Source organism: Leucoraja erinacea, chromosome 3, assembly GCF_028641065.1.
Source record: "Leucoraja erinacea ecotype New England chromosome 3, Leri_hhj_1, whole genome shotgun sequence".
NCBI classification, from domain to species: Eukaryota; Metazoa; Chordata; class Chondrichthyes; order Rajiformes; family Rajidae; genus Leucoraja; species Leucoraja erinaceus.
In genome coordinates, this window is record NC_073379.1 from 88,459,031 (window position 1) to 88,480,926 (window position 21,896).

General features: G+C 42.8%; 1 protein-coding gene across 1 annotated transcript in view; it reads right to left on the reverse strand.

The window, feature by feature from the left end:
* Positions 1 to 21,896, reverse strand: part of LOC129694298 (dmX-like protein 1) — a 216,936-nt gene that overhangs the window by 161,383 nt on the left and 33,657 nt on the right. The window contains exons 2-3 of the mRNA XM_055631009.1: positions 17,497 to 17,622; positions 1,178 to 1,255 (exon numbers count right to left, since the gene is read on the reverse strand). Of these exons, the coding sequence (XP_055486984.1) occupies positions 1,178 to 1,255; positions 17,497 to 17,622 (204 nt within the window). The remainder of the gene's footprint in view (positions 1 to 1,177; positions 1,256 to 17,496; positions 17,623 to 21,896) is intronic.

Below are 21,896 nucleotides of genomic sequence, written 5' to 3' on the forward strand. Positions count from 1 at the left end.
ATTCCCAGGAAGGCGGGATTGTCATATGCTGAGACAATGGAGCGGCTGGGCTTGTATACTCTGGAGTATAGAAGGATGAGAGGATCTTATTGACACATATAAGTATTACTAAGGGTTTACACGCTGAGGCAGGAAACATGTTCCCCTCTGGGGGATCCCCAGGGGCCACAGTTTAAGAATAAGGGGTAAGCCATTTAGAACGGAGATGGGGGAAACACTTTTTTCCGACAGAGAGTTGTGAACAGATGCAAGATGGAGACAAAGTTCTGCAAGAAAACAAATTTGTTCCATCATGCTCTTGCAAGGTCAATAACTGCCACACACAGTGGAGACCCTTCTTTTCTCAACCCAAAATGTCACCCATTCCTTCTCTCCAGTGATGCTGCCTATCCTGCTGAATTACTCCAGTTAATGTGTCTACCATCAGTTTAAACCAGCATCTGCAGTTGCTTCTTGCACATCAATTGTGTAGGTCTGGTTGACTTTCACCACACAGAAAAATTTGCATGTTGTGGTTATATGTGAATTGCTGAACCTTCCCTTTCCACCTACCATGATAGCAGAGGAAGCTGTAACAACAGATACAATTACAACTTTCAAAAGATATTTGGACAGAGCTTAAAGGGATACGAGTCAAATGCAGGCAAGTGGGATCAACCCAGAATGCCGACTTGATTGTCATGAACAAGGTGTGTTGAAAGGCCCATTTCGGTGTTGTATAGTTCTATGATTCAACCGTCTGCTCTTTGAGAGCAGGGTAGACATGGAAATGTGAATGGGCACTCGGCAAGGGGAATTGGATTGTGCCTCTTAAACCAAGTTTGTTGGAATCTACCCAGACTTGTTGTAACTCAAGAGGTATAGCTCAGCAATGGTGCACGGGTAAAGATTATGGTGAGGGTGCAGTGTTCCTGAAGTGTGAGGGAAAGTGAATGATGTGGAGGATAACGAGTGCCTGAGGAACTAAAAGGCAGCATAATTGGGGCAATAACAGAATAAAACAATATCAATGCTTGGATTAGAAACTCCACGATGCCACGGAGAGGGGGGGGGAGAGCTCCAATATTGTCAAATATACACTCCTCAGATACCAAAATAAATAATGTTGAAACACATCAACATTTAAGAATGCTTTTTCAGTAAGTTAAATGTAAAAAAAATAACTATCTCCACTTACCGTAGAATGCTTACTTTCCCGATTTAAAAGGGGAATAGGCTCAAAAATGCAAACTAAATTTCCATATGATGCTGCAATCTGTGGAGGAATCACATGCAAAATGCTTTAATAATTAATTTACAATTGTCCCGGTCTTTGAGGTTCACTCGTTATCACTTCCATCTCCTATGTATCTATGTATACTATTACTAAAATACTGATCTTGACCACTTCCGGTTTGCGGTTCTTTTAATTTGCGCAAAAATGGTAACATATATCGCCATGATTTTTTCGCTACCTTACTCACCGTTCTCCTTTGCTCCAAGCGCACCAAGTTTTGTTCCGATCGGTGAAATATTATAAAAGTTATAAAGGTTTAAAAAAATCATGAGATCAGCAGATTGGTCTTCTCGCGTGTCATTCAACATGAAGGTAACGCCCCTTCCGGAACCCGCGGAGAATAAAGCCACTGATGCGGGGATGAGTCCGTGAGCAGCGTGTTAAGTTGAACCCGAAGCCTCTGAGTGAAGTCGGAGTGGGAACCGGGATATGCATGAAGCTCAAAGCTGAAGGCAAGTGATGATCAAGTGCCGTCTGAATGACCACCCCCCACTTCCCGCACCCCCCCTTCCCCCTCTTCCCCCCACCACACACTCTCATGATACCCCTACACCCCTCCTCCCCTCCCACACATTGAGTAGCGGGGGGGGGGGGGGGGGCCCATGGCTGTGATAGTGTGATTGGAATGAGCCGTGCCTGCGCAGTTAGGGGCAATGGTGAGTTGTGGAATATTGCTCTGGGGGAACGTATTGCGTTGGGAGAAACAGGTGAGAGGAGGAATATTGCGTTGGGGAATGGGTAGCGCTGGGGGGACCAGGCCTCCCCTGTGACTGGGACCCAACGGGTCCCACTTACTCTTGTAATAATAAATAGAAAAGCTCAATTTATATTATTATATCTCTGCCACTCCCCCTCTCACCCCCTTACCTCCCTCGCCTCCCTCCCTCTCTAACTCTACCCCCCCCCCCCCCCCTATGAGGGGAACTCCAGCACTCCAACCCGCTTGGCCCCGCTGATACCCATTCGGCCCCGCACGCTCGGCTCTGTTCGGCCCCGCTTGGCTCGGACCATTGGCTCTGCTGGAAGAGGTGAGGAAGGGATTGGGGGAGTGGAGGAGAGGAAAAACATCCTGGGTAGTTGAGGAGGGAGAGTGCGGGGATTGAAGGAGAGGGTACAGGGAGAGCTGTTCAAAAACTCAATATCAACGCCCCCTGCCTCTGGATCCCCCTCCCCAAACTCCACGATCCCCACTGTCCCTCTCTAGAGAGCTCCTCTACCTGTACCCTCCCTGTCTACCCACCTCACCTCCCTCTCTACCCACTCACCTCCCTCTCCACCGCCTCCCTCTCTAACCCCTCCCTCTCTGCCCCTCTCCATCCCTCTCTCTCTATCCTCTCTACGCCCCTCTCCCTATCGTTCGCTAACCCCCCCCTCTCCCTCTCCAGCTCTGCCTGCGCAGTCGGAGGCTATGCGTGTGGATAGGGCGAGGGATGGGGGGAAAAAAGCGTATGAAAAAGAAAGATCGAATGAAAGTGTTACTTTAAATTAAAGAAATCAATGTTCAAATCATGCAGGTTGTAAGCTGCCCAAGAGAAATAAAAGATGCTGTTCCTCCTATTTGCGTTTAGCCTCACAGTGACAGTGGAGTAGGCCCGGGACAAAGAGGTCAGTTTTGGAATGGGAAGGAAAGTTAATTCATTGACCTGCTCCATTATAATACATTTGACATCAACGCTACATTTGTAAAGGTCCCAGAACCTGGCTGCTGTTAGACAAAGCTCCCAGGTTTGATATGTTTAGATGAACAGTCTGCAGACTTCAATTTGGATTCGTGTCATGATTATAAAACAAACAATGGAAAATCAGTTTGAAGAGAACCATAGACCAGGTTCCAGAATGTGACTGGAAGCAAGCAGATGGGGAACTGATCTCTTATACTACAAACCTTGCAGCACCATCCACCTTTGACGCTGAGGATTCCAAGTGCCCCATGGTCACTTTGTGCCAAAGCCATTAATTTACCAAACATGATAAATTGGATATATAAAGGTTTCAAAAAATCATAGAAAATAGGTACAAGAGCAGCCATTGGTCTTCAAGCCGCACCGTGTCATCATCCACTGAATCCTGTAACGCCTTCCTTCCTGATCCCTTTAGCCACGGAGAATAAATAAGCCCAAACTGATGGCAAGAATTCCAGAGATTCACCACTCTCTGTGTGAAAAAATGTTTTCCTCATCCTAGTCCTAAAAGATTTCCCCCTTATCCTTAAACTGTGACCCCTTGTTCTGGACTTCCCCAACATCGGAAACAATCTTCCAGCATCTAGCCTGTCCAACCCCTTTACTCCACAGGTCAATGTTTCTGATCAGTAAATGATGTACTTGATAGTGCAGGCAACCAGAGAGAGGTGTTCAAATCCCTCTAAGGCATCTGTGGGATTTAAATCTATCTAACTAACTAAATCTGAAGAAGGGTCTTGATCCAAATTGTCAGAGTCCACTTTACCAGAGATGCTGTCTGCTGCGACCACGCCCCCTTCCGCACCCCCCTGCAACCCTTCTGTCCCACTCGGAAAAAAAAATTAATAGTAACTTCACAATAATACTCGGAAGGGGGGACGTTAGTGTATGTGTGTGTGTGACACCACAGGAGGGCCCCCCCCCCACCCCCCCCCCACACATGAGGGGACGGGACCCAACAGGTCCCACTTGCTCTAGTATTACTATAAAACTCTCGCTGTGTGTGTGTGTGCCGTGGGCCCTGGCTGGAGCTGAGCCTGGGTGTGTGTGTGTGAGAGTGTGAGTGCCCGGGGCTTGGGATGGGGCCGTGACCGGGGCCGAGAAAGAAGCTGCCGCTGGAACCAAGGACCGCGAGCGCTGAAAGTGGCGGTGGCTGCCGGAGCTCAACGCCCGACACCGAGTGGAAAGGGTTGTGCCGCGCCCCCTGGCTGGAGTCGGACCTCGTGCTCGAGTTAAAGTGAGAGCCGGGCCCTGGCTGGAGCTGAGCCTGGGAGCTGGAGTGAGAGCCGAGCCCGGGGCTTGGGATGGGGCCGTGACCTGGGCCGAGAAAGAACCCGCCGCCGGAACCAAGGACGAGCCTGGGTCCGTGGTCAGGGACGAGTCCGGAGTTGAGGTTGTATTCTGCACTTCAGCCCAATTGGCGGTCGAGCTGACGGCTGGAGTCTACAGCCAGGGCCGGGCCGGGCCGGGCTGAGTACGAGAACCAGGCCCTGACGCTACTCTACAAACTGGGTTGGTCTTGAGGCAGGAAATGGGAGTGAGGGGAGGAGGATGAAGGAAATGAGGAAGAGGAAAGGAATGGGGTGGGGTGGTAGAGAGAAATGGGGGGGGGGGGGTGGGGTGGGGGGGGGGGGGAGAGAATGGGGGGGGGGGGGGGGGTGTGGAGGAGGGAGATGCCCCTTCCCTCTCTATCCTCACTCCCATCCTCTCTACCCCCTCCCTTTCTGCCCTCACTCTCACCCTCTCTACACCTCCCCCCCCCCCCCCCCCCTCTCTACCCCCCTCCATCTCTGCCCCTCTGCACCCCCCTCCCGTACCCCCCTACCCCCTACTCTCTACCCCTCCCTCTCGCTCTCTACCCCCTCCCTCTACCTCCCTCTGCCCCCTCCCCCCTCTAGGGATTGAAGAGGGAGGGTGACGAGGATGAGGAGGGAGTGCTGAGGGATGAGGAAAATCCCACAAACAGCAAGGAAACAAAAAACAAATTAATCTATCACAAGGTTAGAAGAAGACTATGGTCATCCAATAGAACATTAGTTAAACAATTGAGCCTCTATTTAACTTTAGGCTGAGAAAATTGCTAGTGGCATTATGGAACATTTTTAAACTTCTGTTAGCCCTTTGTTGGCCTCAATAAGGGTGAAATAAATTAGTTTGGAAATGGAGAACTGAAATTAATCTTCCGCCCCCACCCCTTGATCTTCTTTCTTCGCTTTATTTCCTGAAGGCATACACCAATACTGGGGAATGCTTTCAAGATTACTGCCTGTTAGCCAATTTTGGAAGGGAGATGCGAGAATGTACACTATTTATTTATGTGTTACTGGATAGTAATTAAAATAACTGCCATAATATCTTCTCCTCTCCTGTCAAGGATGTCAAAAGTAGAAACTGAGGTCTTATCCAGCAGAGATGACAGTTATTATGCCCCTGTCCCACTTAGGAAACATGAAAGGAAACCTGAACGAAAACCTCTGGAGACCTTGCTAACCCAAGGTTTCCGTGAGGTTCCCGGAGGTTCCGGTCACTCTCTAATGGTGGAAAGTAGTTTCCGCGTAGTCGAGGCTTCTTCTATGTTCCTGCGATTATTTAAAAAAAAAAAAACAGGCCTCGACTAAAAATAGGTTGCTGTTTGGTCGAAGCCAGTGGAGTGGGGTTGCAATCTACTTCGCTGACCAGTCATTTTGATTGGCTCATTGGAGTTTTCAGCAAAGATCCTATCGGATCTTTGGTTTTCAGGACCTAGAAGATCCGCCGGAAAGTAAAATGCCTGCTAACTTAATTAAACTTCTTAAAACTGTCTCCTCTCCTTCTCCCCCCCCCCCTTCTCTTCCTCTCTCCCGCGCTCTCTGAAGGACTTACCGTGCTCTGTGGCAGCCAGAGGTTTCCGTACAGGTTTCCAAAGTGGGACAGGGGCATTAAGCATTGGCTAGAGTTTTTCTATTTAATCAGTTTCCTAACTATGATATATTCGCCCAGCATGTTAACACGAGACTTACATGGAACCATCTTGAGAATTATAAAAGTACCAGGACAATTGTATACTTTCAAAAGTTGTAACAGAGACAATTTGATGTTTTCTTTATAAAAAAGCAGCCTTGTACCAGATAATTTCAGCACTGGAAAACTGATCCACTGCTGAAACGTCATTTTACTAACTATTCAATTGCACACTGAAGCATTGTCAAATGATCAACTGAAAATGATATCACATGACAAATTTCAATAATTGGGCATGATTATTAGGTTCAATTATTGCTCAATTACAGATTACCGTTTTATAACCAGGTGGCTTTAAAATCAAATCTGGGAATTATTAAACAAGCAACCATTAATCAGTTTTATTAATCTACCATTTATGGAGACACAACATTTGCTGATGTAGGAAATTATTGAACTATTTTAATGTTAAGATCTCCTCAAAACTAGAAGTTAACAAAAAAGTAGGTCACTGGCAAAGAACAAAAGGGCTCATTGTTTCAAAACTCTGGGATTTTTACAATCCGATCAATGAGAGTTCGATTTTTGTTATTTATATAATGAGTGATATTAATGCACCGATTTATATCGCACACCCAAATAGAATTGTGCCATTTATATATTCTAGTTGTTCTTTCTGCCAATGTTTATCACTTGCTCTTATCTACATTATATTCAGTCTGAAGAAGGGTCTCGACCCGAAACGTCATCCATTCCTTTGCTCCATAGATGCTGCCTCACCCGCTGAGTTTCTCCAGCATTTTTGTCTACCTTCGATTGTTCCAGCATCTGAAGTTCCTTCATACATTATATTCAATCAGTTGGCTGTCTGCTCTTTCAGCCAATTTACTATCTTGTCTTCAATTACTATCCTACCTCCCACACTAAACTTTTGTGTCATCTACAAATCTTGAACATTTTATTCTGTGCACCCATGCCCAAGTCATGAAGATATAACAAGATATCCCACTACCAACACCTGGGGAAACTAATGGCCACTGTCATCCAGAATGAAAGATAACCATTTCCTAATCTCTGCTCTTGCCCTTAAGACAATTCTATACCCATGCAACCTTGACCCTTTTATAACTGTGGTGCTTTCACTTTCAAACAAATCTAAGTACAAGTTTCTATGGTTTCTAAAATCTTCTCCAGAAAAGCATGGCATCCAGTTCTGCAAAATACTTATTTTAAAAATGTTTAAACTCAGGTTTGGTGAGAGGAAATATTCAGTGTACTGGAAAGGCGGTGGTGTTGGAAAATTTAAACAATACACAAGTAGCTCACGTGGAGAAAAAGGAGTACAAGAGAAGATAGGAAAAGAAAACATTTGAGATGACATAACAGGGAAGAAAGCAAGTGACAGAGATCAGTACAAAAATATTTCTGTAAGGCAAGTTAAACTAATGAATGAAAACATTTCTAGATACCTCAGACACACAAAATAGATACCAGCAGGTGTGAGAATGGTGCAGGGGAGTTCAATTTCTGGTGTTTAAATCTGGAATAACAGTTCATGTTTTTATAGTACCAATACACCCACACAGAAGAATGTTTCATAGATAGCACATTTGAAGTAGTGACCTTGACCTTGAGTAACAACGAGCCAAACCAAAATAAAATGGACAACTCAGTACTTAAGATGACCCCTTTCCTCTATCTCCACCAATCCAGAGGCATCATGCTCTTTAAACAGTCTAATCGCTGATGGGGGAAAGTGTTCCGTGAGAAATGTAGTTCGGTCTGAAACCATAACTCTCATGAGTGTCTCAGCTATGCTGCGAGATCCCACCTTCCCCAAAATTATATTTCCCAACCCCAAAAATCAAAAGCACTCCCTCCTTCCTAATTTTTCCATCACTATCTATTTCTGAACTCACCACTACCTATTTCTGGAGTAGTCCACAGAGTTTTAGGTTTAAAAACAGCTGCAACTTGTGTTTTAACCTTCGAAGTAGTGTTTCTTAAATCACCTTTTAAATTTATTGAAGTCTGCCAAGAGAATAACTCTTTATACCCAAATCATGAGTAACATTTCCTACCCAACAGACACTGGTGGAATTTCTTAATCCCAAAGACGACACCAAGGGCTTCTTTCTCGATTTGTGCATAATTACGCTCACTCTTGGTAAGTGTGTGTGATGCAAATGCTATAGGCTTTTCTTGACCATGTTCCATTACATCTGAAACCACAGCTCCTACCCCACAACTAGATGCATCACAAGCTAACTTTAACTCGCGATTTGTATCGTAGTGAACAAGTAATGCATCACTGGTCAAACTCTTCTTACATGCATCAGACAAATTTTGTTGCTCTTTGGACCTTTCCCAACTTTTACCCTTGTTCAACAACTTGTGAAGAGGAGCTAGCTTTGTTGGTTCCTCGGGTAAGAAGCGTGAGTAATACTGTACCATACCCAGGAAAGAGTAGAGTTGAGACACATTCTGTGGTGTTAGTGCGTTTGCTATAGCTTCAATCTTTTCAAGAGTCAAGAGTCAAGAGTCAATTTAATTGTCATTTGGACCCCTAGAGGTCCAAACGAAATGCCGTTTCTGCAGCCATACATTACACACAAATAGACCCAGACACAACATAATTACATTTTACATAAACATCCATCACATAGCTGTGATGGAAGGCCAAAAAAAACTTATCTCTCCACTGCACTCTCCCCCCCCAATGTCAGAGTCAAAGTCAAAGCCCCCGGCTGGCGATGGCGATTGTCCCGCGGCCATTGAAGCCACGCCGGGTGGTGCGAGGTCGCACACCGGGTCTTGGTGTTGGAGCCCCCGGTGTGCGCTCGTAAAGTCCCTTTTAAATTTCCAGCCGCGCCGGGGCAATGGTCTTTAGGCCCCGCTCCAGGAGCTCTTCGACCCCGCAACTCGGGCGGGAATTTCGCCGTTGCAAGGAGCCACCAAAAGCTTCTCTCTCTCCAGGGATCCGCGGGCTCACCGGTAAGCCGCTGTCCGCAAACCTGCAGCAAGAGGGCCTCCGCATCGGCCCTTGTGGCAGCAGCAGCAGCAGGGCCTCCGACTCAGCAGCAGCCTACGGGACTCAGCAGCAGCATCAGCAGATCATATTGCATGGCGGTGCAGCAGCAGGCTCGAATCCACCACTCCTGCCGCTCCGGACTCGGCCAGCCCCGCGACGGCGACGGTGAGTAGCACCAGAGTACCCGGCTTCTTCCTGTTGGAGGCCGCTCCTCGTTGCACAACTAGATGACAACGGAAACCCGACGAGAATTTGTATCGGGTCTCCAGTGCAGGGAGAGATTTTAAAACTCTTCCCCCCCCCAGACGAATTTTGTTGCTCTTTGGACCTTTCCCAGCTTTTACCCTTGTTCAACAACTTGTGAAGAGGAGCTACATTAAAACACAGACAGAAAATAATAAAAACGCGGACAGACTGCAGAGGCCGCTGCTGGCCAGAGCCACGCCGCCTACCGGACTTTCCTTCACTAGTTGTAATCCATGTTGATCCACTTTCAAACCAAGATACACTACTTTGGTCTGTAAGAATGCACATTTACTTCTTTTCAACTTTATATTGTGATCATCAAACCATTTCAACACTTCACTGAGTATCTCCAGATTCTCCTCCTCAGTAAAAGTTGCAATCAGCAAGTCATCTTGATTGCTCAAACAATTTGATGTTCCTTGCAGAATCTTGTCCATTGTAGCTTGGAAGATTTTTGGTGCTGGCTTCACTCCATAGGGTAGTTTTGTGTGGGAATACAACCCCATGTGTGTGTTTATCGTGAGGTACTGCTGGCTTGAGTGGCGGCGCCTAACGGCAGCGGCTCGACTAGTCGTCTGTCTTTTTAAAAAAAAATTATTGTTAAATGTATGTCTTGAGCCTAGTTTTTATTTATTTATTAGCTGTGTATATGTGGGGGATGTGGGGGAAACCGTTAGTCTCTTCCCTGTACGGGGACCCGACTTTTTCCCTGTCGGTTCTCCGGATGTCGTTGGGCCTAATATCGTGGAGCCGGCAGTGGCCTCCAGCCGGGACCAACCTGGGGACTCCTGTCGCGGAGCCTGCAGACCTGCCATCGCGGAGCTGGCCGAATTCGGAGCGGGAAGAGCTGTGGTGGCGCGCGACTGCGACCCGACTTCGGAGCTTCGGAGGCTCCGGCCCCGGGCCCGGTGGACAGGAACATCGGGAGCTCCGGATCCCTGGTGGGAGACCACTTTTCCGAGCTCCGCAACGGCGACTTCTCCCGTTGGAATCGCGGGTTTAAGGACATGGAGCCGGGGCCTAACATCGCCCGGCGTGGCTTAAACGGCCTCAGTACTTACCATCGCCCGCTGGGGGCTTTAACATCAGAGCCCCAGTTCGCCTCGACACTGCAGTTGGACTGCTGGACCACGGGAGAAGGAACAAAGGGAAGAGATAAAGACTTTGCCTTCCATCACAGTGAGGAGATGTTGGAGACTCACTGTGATGGATGTTTATGTAAACTGTGTTAAGTGTGGGTCTTGGATTGTTTTGTAATGTAAAAAAAAAACAAAAAAAACTGTAGAAATGATATTTCGTTCAAACCTAGGTTTGAATTACAATAAATTGCATTCTATTCTATTCTATTCTATTTTTGTAATGTAAAAACTGTAAAAAATGCAATTTTGTTCAAACCAAGTTGTTTGAATGACAATAAAAGGCATTCTATTCTATTCTTCTTCTTACATCAACATTTAGCTGAGCAAATGCATGTGACAGATCTAGCTTAGAGAATACCTTCGAACCAGCAAGTTCAGTGCATAAATCTTGTGAGGTTGGAAGTGGATACTGTTCAACATCTACTACCTGGTTGATGGTCACTTTGTAGTCTCCGCAGAATCTCAGTGTTCTCTGCTTTCGGAACCACTACTATTGGAGTAGCCCAATCACTGTGATCTGTTTTAACCAGTACACTGTTTTGTTCCAACTTTTTGATTTCAGCTTCTCCTTTACTTTTCAGCGAATGTGGCAGTGCTCGCGGTCTACAGTAGATAGGTTCCACATTGGGTTGAATCCTGATGTGCGCTTGCTCACCCTTTATGCCATCGTAGCTGTCTTTGAACATAGCATGTTTCTGCAACAACTGATCCAGTTGCATTTGTGCTTCGACTTGGAATACAGATTTCCAGTCCAGTTTCAGTAGCAGAGCCAATTTTTGCCCATCAACGTTGGCCTATTGACATAACTTGTAACAATTTCAAAGTCTTGCCTTTGTGTTGTACATCACAAACTATCATGTCTCCAATGCTTCTCCAGAGTACATTTTCAGCTGAACGTTTCTATGATAGGCATATTGCTAAATTTGGATTCATAGATGTCTTTGCTGATAATTGTGCAATCAGCAGTGGTATCAATACACATAGTAATGTATTGATTGTTCACTTTGACCCTTGTCTGATTGTCTTCCTTTCCAGACCCAATGTTCATAGTATAGATGCCGTACAGTCCAAGTTTATTACTCTGACTGTTCTTTGAGGTTGTGAATCCCACGCTTTAGTTTTTGTCGGGCCTTTTTGTTTTGCTTTGTCTTGTGATGGTGCTCTACATGCTGATGCAATATGGCCTTTCTTTTGACAGTTGTAGCACTGAGTCCTTGAACTGGCACATTTGCTTTGTGTTTACCATTGCATCAATAGCACATATCTATGCTTTTCCCAGAACTTTGCTGTGAAGGCCTTTTCCCTGTCTTGTCATGCTTGTGTTTTGGAACTGCCTTTTGACGGTTGACTGTGCCAGCATGTGTTGGTCGAAATTCATGTGCACTTTCACATTCCGTCTCCATGGCCAAAGCAATTTTGCATGCCAAATCGTAGGTAAGGGCTGGTGTGTACAGTAATTTTGATTGGATTTGCTCATCCAGCATTCCACATACAAATCTATCACGCAAAACTCAATCCAGAAATGTCGCAAAATTGCTGTGTAGAGACAACTTCTTCAATGAGATAATGTATTCACCCACAGTCTCACTAGACTTCTGGATTCTTGTGTGAAATTTGTAACTTTCTGCAATCTCTATGGGCTTATGGTTGAAGTGAGCATCAAGTTGTGAAAGAACAGTATCAAATGAAACATTGCTTGCTTTCTCTGGGGCTCGGATGTTGGTGAGAGTTTCTTAAACTTCAGGACCAATTTCAGTTAATAGAATGGCTTTGTTTTGTTCCTGGATGGTGGGGTGGAAGATTGCAACCTTCAACCTTCAACCTCCCTGTTTCGACGAAAGCAATCAACCTGGCGTGCACAATCAAATAAGATCAAATAGAACAAGTTGTCCTACAACTTTAGGCTGTGCATGCCATACACAAGAAGTAGTTCCTGGATGGCCTTGTTTTGTGCTCTTACCTGCACTTGATCACCATCCTCTGTTTCTTCAGCTTCAATAATGTAATTTGCAATAAAAACCATTTCCATTCGCTCACAGTACGAGGTAAAGGTTTCATGGTTCTTGTCGAAAGTCCCTAATCGGCCTATGTATCCCAAGGACACCATCTTGCCCCATAGACAGAACACAAAGATAGCCTGACAATTTCTAGATGATTTGTAAAGCTGCTGTTTTAAACTACAGTCCCATGCATAGAAGGATCTGTGGCCTATCGTGTCCAGTTCACAAACAACTGCGACACAACTCCATATTTGCTGTTTAAAATGTTAAACAATACTGCATACTGCAAAACAGTCCTGCACTATATTTAAAGGTTGAGTTCACCAACTCTATCCGATCCTCGTTGCCATTGTAAAATATTACAGCTTCAGCATGTAGATAGAAACAAGCACAGGTTTTCAGCACACGCTGTTGCCAATGTGGGTCTTCTTTATTTTGCAAAGGTACACTGCGCATACTCACACATATCCATGAGACTGATAACGTATAGAATATATCACACAACATAAATCATACCATTCTAGTACTCCGTTCTTAAAGTTACAGTACCATTATATACACTACAATTACAAATAACAATCTCTGGCTGGTCACCCTCACCTTTCGGAATGTTTTACATCCATTCAGTGATATCACCAAGGAGTCAAGACACCATCTGGGAAACACATGTTCCTGATCTACAATATTCTTCACAACTATTATTCCCTTGACCTTCCAACTCCATCTTTCTTCAGCTGATTTTTTCTTAAATAGATCGGGGAGATTTATGTTTCTGTTGTTACATATGCAATTCCATAAGAGCATGTCATCTTAAATTAGTCAACCTGGATTTTAGCAAGGATTCTGATATGGTACCAGATGGCATGCTGGTCAAAACAAAATTAATAACCCTGGATCTAAGGGAGAATGACAAATTGGATCCACAATTCTCCATGGTAATCATTATTCACGTGTCTATATTTGATCCCTCGTTTTCTAATGTACCTATTAAATGATATGCAGAGTTTATGGTACAAGTAATTTGCATTCAAAATAAAAATTGGCAGTTAGATATAGATGGGCTTGTTGGCTTTGACAATATTCAGAGAAGTGAAGTAATGTATTTTGCAAAAATGCAACAAGGCAATGGAATGCATAGCAAATTAGAAAATACAGAGATATGTGGAATAAGAGGGATCTTAAGAGCTAAGAGGAAATATTAATACAGAGGTTATAAAGAAAAATATAAACAATGTGCTGGAGGAACTGAGCAGGCCAGGCAGCGCGGATGGAGGGAGCTGTGGACAGATAACATTTTGGGTGTAACCTTTCTTCAGATGACAAATTGTTTCTTTTCCTGCATTAACTGAAGCAAGGAATTAAAAAAAGATACAAAGTGCTGCAGTGTTAACTATTCAGGCAGCATCTTGGATAGATAACGTTTCACATTAGGCCAATTATTCAGGCTGACCGTGGTGGGGGTTGGGCGGGGACAAAGGACAAAGAAGAGTGTTGGAGCAGGCCAAATCCTGGCGAGTGGAGTTTTTGATAGGCAGATGGTTGAATAAAGGACAGAGACAAAAAGAGATAAGGTGTAAAATAACATTAGAAGAAATATGAATTATGAAGCTACAGGAAGGAATATAGGTAGAAGAGAGAGTGGGGAGAAATGGGTGCACGTCCAGTGGGTCACAGGGGAGGGGAAGGTTGTAGGTGGTTATCTAAAATTGGAGAATTAATTGTTCACATTGTTAGGATGTAAATTACCCCAGCGGAATATGAGATGCTGTTTCTTCAGTTTGTGTGTGGCCTCACTCGGGCAATGGAGGCAGCCCAGGACAGAAATGTCAGTACAGGAATGGGAAGGAGGGTTAACATGCATTCAGTAGACCCTGGCAGACCGAGTGCAAGTGTTGGGCGAAATGCTCATCAATGATGCGCTTGGTATCTCCGATGTACAGGTGGCCACATTGGGAGCAGGAGATTGTTAAGAGGAGGTGCCACTGAACATCTGTCTCACCTGGAAGAACTGCTGGGGAATTTCTCTCTCTTCTTGCAAGGAAGACAAAAGCAGCTTAATAACGCTGCTGGTAGCTCCAACATGAGCTGGGCTAGAGCTTGAGAACTAAATATCAAGTAAGGAGAAGGCTAATGTTCAGATGGCAATGTCCAGACATCGTCAACAAACAAGAGTAATCGAGTGTAGAACTCTCCCCTTTGGCATCATTCTTGGCTACATGGAAATATATATATATATATATATATATATATATATATATATATATATATATATATATATATATATATATATATATATATATATATATATATATATATATATATATATATATATATATATATATATATCTCTCTATAATCTCTCTCTCTCTCTTTTTTTTTTAAATGATGAACGTTTTCCAAGATATGCATGCTTCCAGTTAAACAATCCCGACACAAATCTCCACAGCACTTAGCTATGTCTCCGAGGAATGGAGGTCAATGCACCAGATGTGTGTGTGGATGTAGGCATTGGTGGAGAAATGATAAATGCATTACACAGCAAGGCAATTTCATCAATAACTCTGAAGGGCAAAACTGACAATGTTCTTACATATCTACCACTATTGTATTAACATTACAATCTTGGTTCAGTTACAACTCAACAATTTTATATATTAAGTTTCATTTTCAAGGTCTTAGCAATCAAGAGTTCACCCTTCTTAATTGTGCATCTTCTGTACAGCTTCCTTGGGTATCCATAATACTTTTCTTTACAAATCCAAATTACTGAAGCAAGTTAGAAATACAGTGGCCTTTCATCACCAAATCTTTTTCATCATATTTGTAGGGTCTCGACCCAAAACGTCACCTATTCTTTCTCTCCAGAGATGCTGCCTGTCCTGCCGAGTTACTCCAGCTTTTTATTTCTATCTTTAATACTACCATGTTGTGTTCAAATATTCTCCCTACCTCCAGAATCAGTCTAAACAGTACTCAATTACTGTTATTGCACCTATTTTTTGTTTTAAACTAATGATCTTTTTCTTCTGACTAAATAACCACTGGAAATCTTGATATAGCATATCATTCAACTTCCCTCAACCTAATAGAGATATCATTATCTCCGAGAAAGAAAGGGTTTGATCAGGCCAAACTTTCCTGTCTTAATTATCCTATCTTAGTCGGTTTATATCCACTAAATATTTCTAGAGGTTACTTTCAAGCAAAATTAAATTTATTACATAGTTTGAATTAATACTGAGGTTTTGATATGCCATCCTTTTAAAATGTGGGCACATTCGCTGCTTTGTAATTCCTTCATTGATTATTAGTGTCTTACTGACTTCCTTCCCAACTCCTTTAACACTCATAAATATCAACTATCCATGAGCATTTAATGTTTAAGCCTATACCTTTGAGGACTTCATCTCACTTTAATGGCTAATATCCGGCCTCAAGTAGTGCTTATGCCTTCCCCGTGAATGATGGGTGGAAGGTAAATAAATATGGATCCAAGACAAACCTTTTCATGTTTTGCTCTTATTTTTATCTTTAATATGCTGGCAGCTCTTCACAGACTGGTTCTTTTATTGAAATACTATAAACACAACTGTTTTTATTCTACAGGTTCTTACCATTTACTTCCCAATCTCTGTTCCTTATCTAAAAGGTTTTGATCAGACATTAAAATCCTATGTCCATCCAGCAATGTAATACCAACACAGAATAGATATTGCTCCTGATTTCTTTCTACTCTAGAAACTTTCAGATTGTTTAAATTGGAACAGTACAGTACAGAACCGGCCACCTGGCCCACAATTTCTACTCCAAACATAATGCCAAGTACTCCTCTGCCTGCATATGTTCCATATCGTTCCACATCCCTATCGAAAAGCATCTGAAATGCCACAATCAGAATTTCTTCCACCACCTCCCCCGTAGCACATTCTACCACTCTTGTGTAAAAAAATAACGACCTGCACTTGAAACTTTCTCGCTCTGACCTCTTATCTTAATGCCAAATCCTCTCGTCTTTGGCATATCCACCCTGAGAAAAAGATTCTGACTGGCTACCCTATCTATGCCTTTCATAATTCTATTTTCTCAGGTCTCCCCTCAACAACACATTCCAAAGAAAAAACAAGTTTGTCCAACCTCTCCTTACAGTTGGTACCCTTTAATCCCAGTAGCTTTTTGCTGAACCTATTCTGCACCCTATCCAAACCCTCCACATCTTTCCTGTTATGGGCAACCAGAACTGCAAACAATACTCGAAATGCAGCCTAAGCACAGTCCGACAGAGCTGCAAAATGATTCCCAACTCCTATAGTCATGTGTCGTAACACCACTTACATTTTTCAGTCCGCTCAAAGTGCAACACCTCACACTTGTTTGCGTTAACTCCATCTGCCGCTCCTCTACCCATATCTGTAACAGATCCAAAACCCACTATACCCTTTGACATTCTCACTCTGCACAACTCCACCAATGTTGGTGTCGTCTGCAAACTTACTGACCAACCCATCTACATTATTCGCCAAATCATCTCAGAAGAGCATAGGTCCTAGCACAAATCTCCGCAGAACAATACTGGTCACAGACATCCAAATCTGAGTAAATCCCATTCCGAAGAAATCTCCCAAATAGCTTCCCGACCACTGATGTGAGGCTCATCAGCCTACAATTTCCTGGATTATCTCTACTTCCCTTAAGCAAACAAATGTGATGGGAAGATCTACATTACTGTCTAAATCCATCCACATACATTGAGAGGTTCGTAATATTGAATATATATTTTAATTTTGTTCACTGTATGTGGGCAGTGCTACATTTCCTGCTAATTTCCTACTTGCTGAAATTCTGGTTCTGGCTTTCTACCAGAATTACCTTGGTGTTCACACTAAGATGATCTTAGAAGCGCTGGATAGAAATGTTATTAAATTACTAGTTATGAATGTGAAGCCAAGACAAGGAAGGTTGGAGACAAATCAAATATGATCTAAGCAAATGACAAAATAGGCCAAGTTGAATGACACTTTCCTCATGTCTTCGGCTATGATGTTGTTGCAGTGGCCCCACAATTAATTACTAAACCACAAACAAAATCAGAACATAACTCTTGGGTTAAATGTAAAGCTTAGTCACCAAAAAACATAAAAAACCATTCAATTGTTACATAAGGTATTCTAAAACATTCATGTACCTTTCCTTCCTGCATGGAGCAATCGACACATCCAACTTGAATGTTTCCATGTTTGGCCCCAGGGATAATTTGAAGTCTTTCAAAATCACTGGCTAAAATGACAATGTCACATCCAGAGGCATAGGCCTGTTAAAACATTGAAAATAAAAGGTCAGTAAAAAGAACAACAAATTAAAAAATTTAAAAATATTGTTTTTCTACAATGGAAACATAAATTCAAATTTTGCAGTACTTGGATTATTTCAAGTGTTACGATTTAATTTACATGAATATTTAAAATCGTGTTATTTAGCACTTTACAATATCTCACGTTATTCACGAGTTCATTTTGCTTAGAAAGAAACCTTTAAATTAACTTTATTGTAGCTTAGATACTGTATGGGGCCCTTTGCCCATTGAGTTCATGCTGACCATAGATCACCCATTCACACTAGTTTTACATAATCCTACTTTCTCATCAACTGCCTACATCGACCAATTTTTACAGAGGCCAATTAACCTACAAGCCTGCACGTCTTTGGAATGTGGGAGGAAATTGGAGCACCCGGAGGAAACCCTCGTGCTCACAAGGAGAACTTGCCAACTCTACACAGAAAGCACCAAGGTAAGGGTCCAAACCATATCTCTAGTGCTGAAAGGCAACAGCTCTACCAGTGACACCATTGTGGTGCCCTAAATTACTTAGGTGACCAAAATCACATAATGGAATAATACATACCATCATAAAGCCAGCAGGTTTCATTATCATGGCAACATTTATTGTGACAGAGACTATTTGACCCATTGAGTCCATAATGGCTCACAGAGCAATCTTATCTATCCGATGTCCTTACTTCCCTGTAACCCACTCTCACTCATGTCCATCGACTCTCCCACCACTATCAACACGTTTTCTTTTCCCACAGTATCTGAACAAAATCCACGCAGTCAAAGGAAGAACATGCAAACTTGGCATTGACCAGATATCAGGATTGAATTGTCAGCAGTGAAGCTGCAGCATTATCTAATGTGAATCAAGAGTCAAGAGAGAGAGAGTCAATTTAATTGTTATTTGGACCCCTGGAGGTCCAAACGAAATGCCGTTTCTGCAGCCATACATTACACACAAATAGACCCCAGACACAACATAATTACATTTTACATAAACATCCATCTGTAAGCTGTGTGGAGGCCAAAAAACTTAAGGACACTAGCACCCCCCCCCCCCCCCCCCCCCCCGAGGTCAGTCAAAATCTGCGCTGCCTGTAAAGTCACAGGAATAAGGACAATAGCAATTTTATTCCAGGTTCTGCTTCATACGTCAAGTTAAAAAAAGCCTAAAAAAAAAACAACCAAAAAATCACACATTCCATCTCCATTACAGATATAAAAGAAAACAACAAATATATGGCTGAAGAAATTAAGGAGCAGGCCTTCAGATTTCTGAGATATAAGACCTGTGCAAATCAGATAGATTACATTTCAATATGATGGCACCTTGGAGGAACAATTTCCAATGCTTTTGAATGGAATTTAAACTTGCTAGAGTGCAATAAGAACCCGAGATTAGTCAGCAGAGAAACAAAGCTTATAGTTAGAAATAGTCAGCAAATAAATAAGCAGAAAAAGCTAGACAATCAGCAGATATATCCAGAATATAGAATGTTAAAAGCCATAAAGGCTCTATATTAATAACACAAATATTTGTACATGTGTCTTTTTACAATACTGCACACGATAATGTGACAAATTCCTTCAAAAAAGTTGACAAGCACTTTATTGCGTTCATGAATAACATAGTATCAACAAAAAATATAAGAAACGATAACATATTGATGGCGTTTCCGAAAATGGCATCAAAATACACAAATACATTTGTGGAACGGTTGTCGTGTGGTGTCCACCAGTGACCTGGTTGGCACAGTAAGTGCACGTATTTCTTATTCCTTTCTATATTTATGAATACCACATGGAACAATAAGATTGAAAACAACGTTTCCACTTCATTCACCTGATCATGTAGTAGAATACTGCATCTATCTGAGTGCACGCGCGTTACACATCATACACACAAGCATTCGTTGCGGTGGACACTCAAAGGTTTGGTGTCCCAGAACAAGCAAAAACCAAGCAATATTAGCAAGAACCAAGCATTATTAGCAAGAACCAAGCATTTTCACCAATGTGATCTAAACGGTACATTAGCTTATGGATATGAGCCATTGATGGCCGATCATTCGTCAGAATGTATGATTTGGGCTGCTTTTTTTTGTGGGTAAAATGTCTCCATAACAGTCTTTGCGGAGCTTCCCGAAGTTGACACGAAGGAATGAAGTTGGCGACCTGGTCCGTACGAAAGGTAAAAAAGAGACAGTGTGTTGCCAAATTAAAGATTGGCTCAGTTTCTTAGTTTTGGTGACTAATTTATGTCCAAAATGTTTTTTTAATTGATTTTTTTGTGGAAAATATATCATAAACGATATTTGCATTTTTAACACCACGATGTTTTTGATATATTAAATTGGAAAATAAGAAAAGATAATTAACTCGCCCATAAATCACTACTACCATAGTTGGGTTTTTGAAAAGCATTAGAGGTTTGGAGCCTCCGTGAACTTGGAGGTACCGACCCCGATAATGGGCTGATATGGACACCAAACACAACGACCGTTATGGGATCTTTACTGCACTGTATTATCTTTGTGTTACTGTATTTTTCTCCTGGTATTAATGAAGATATTTCCCTAGATGATTATCTAAACGCATATGTATGAGGTGCCAATATGAAGTTTATTTATGAATTAAATATTCATGACTAAATGAATGGCAACGTTTTTAATGTCACATTTTTGTTGTTCAAATTGGTGGTAAAACGATGAAGATTTGTCTGTCATGAAAAAAGTTTTTGTCTTTCGGTCGTGAAGTTATCTAATTTATACCTGTTATTTATAAGGTTTCACATGATGGGTAGATTTTTGTTAAGAACAGTGTATTGGTGTAAAAAAACTGAATAATAATCTTGTTCCTCAAAATCTCTCCAGTATTATAAAAAGACACATATAGAAAGAACTGGTACAAAGTGGCATTGCAAAGCTGCGAATAGAGGATATCAGTACAGTAATTAGAAATTATCTGTATTCAGATTATGATAAATTATTTAAATTGCTATTGAGGGAGTAAAGTTTAGATTCACCAGGTTAATTGTGAATCTTGATATTTGTGTGATATTTGACTGAGCATTGAAATTTGACTAACAAGTCAATGCCGTGGTAAAAGCTAGCTTCTTTCAGCTTCGGAAGATAGCTAAAATAAAACAATTCCTCCAGTTTGATGACCTGGAAAAGATCATCCACACATTCATCTCCTCCCGCCTAGATTACTGCAACTCCCTTTACACTGGCATCAGCCAATCTTCCCTGTCCCGCCCAGCCTGCAACATTTGGTACCACAACAAAACAAAAAACATATATACGCAGCGAGAAACTCTTTGTCTAGACTTAAAAGAGTCGATGGACCCGGGAAAGGGGATGCTGTCCAAAGGGTCCAAAACGCCGCAGCGAGACTCCTGACGGGCACCCGAAAAAGGGACCACATCACCCTGATCCTGGCCTCTCTCCACTGGCTCCCTGTGCGGTTCCGTATAAACTTCAAGATCCTCCTCCATGTCTACAAAGCCCTCAATGGGCTTGCCCCCACCTACTTAAAAGTCTTCTCACCCACCACTCCACCTCCAGGCCCCTCAGATCGGCCGACTTGGGGTTGCTGAATATCCCACGGTCTAGGCATAAGCTCAGGGGCGACCGCGCCTTTGCGGTTGCAGCCCCTAGACTGTGGAACAGCATCCCCTTTCCCATCAGAACTGCCCCCTCCATCGACTCTTTTAAGTCAAGTAAAGACTTATCTATACTCCCAAGCCTTTCCTGACGTCCTCTGAGTGAGGGCTACATGTATATATGTATGTAGTTTATTTTGTTGTGCTATTCTTATAACAAATGTAAAGCACTTTGGCCAACGAGAGTTGTTTTTTAAATGTGCTATATAAATAAATGTGACTTGACTTAATTCCTGGGATGGCGGGACTGACATATGATGAAAGAATGGGTCGACTGGGCTTGTATTCACTGGAATTTAGAAGGATGACAGGGGTTCTTTTTAGAAACATATAACATTCTTAAAGGATTGGAAAGGCTAGATGCAGGAAAAATGTCCAGAACCAGAGGTCACATTTTAAGAATGGGTAGGCCATTTAGGACTGAGGCGAGGAAAAAATTATTCACCCAGAGACTTGTGAATCTGTGGAATTCTCTGCCAATGGAGGCCAATTCACTGGATGTTTTCAAGAGAGAGTTAGATTTAGCTCTTAGGGCAAAGGGAATCAAGGGATAGGGGGAAAAAGCAGGAACGGGGTACTGATTTTAGAT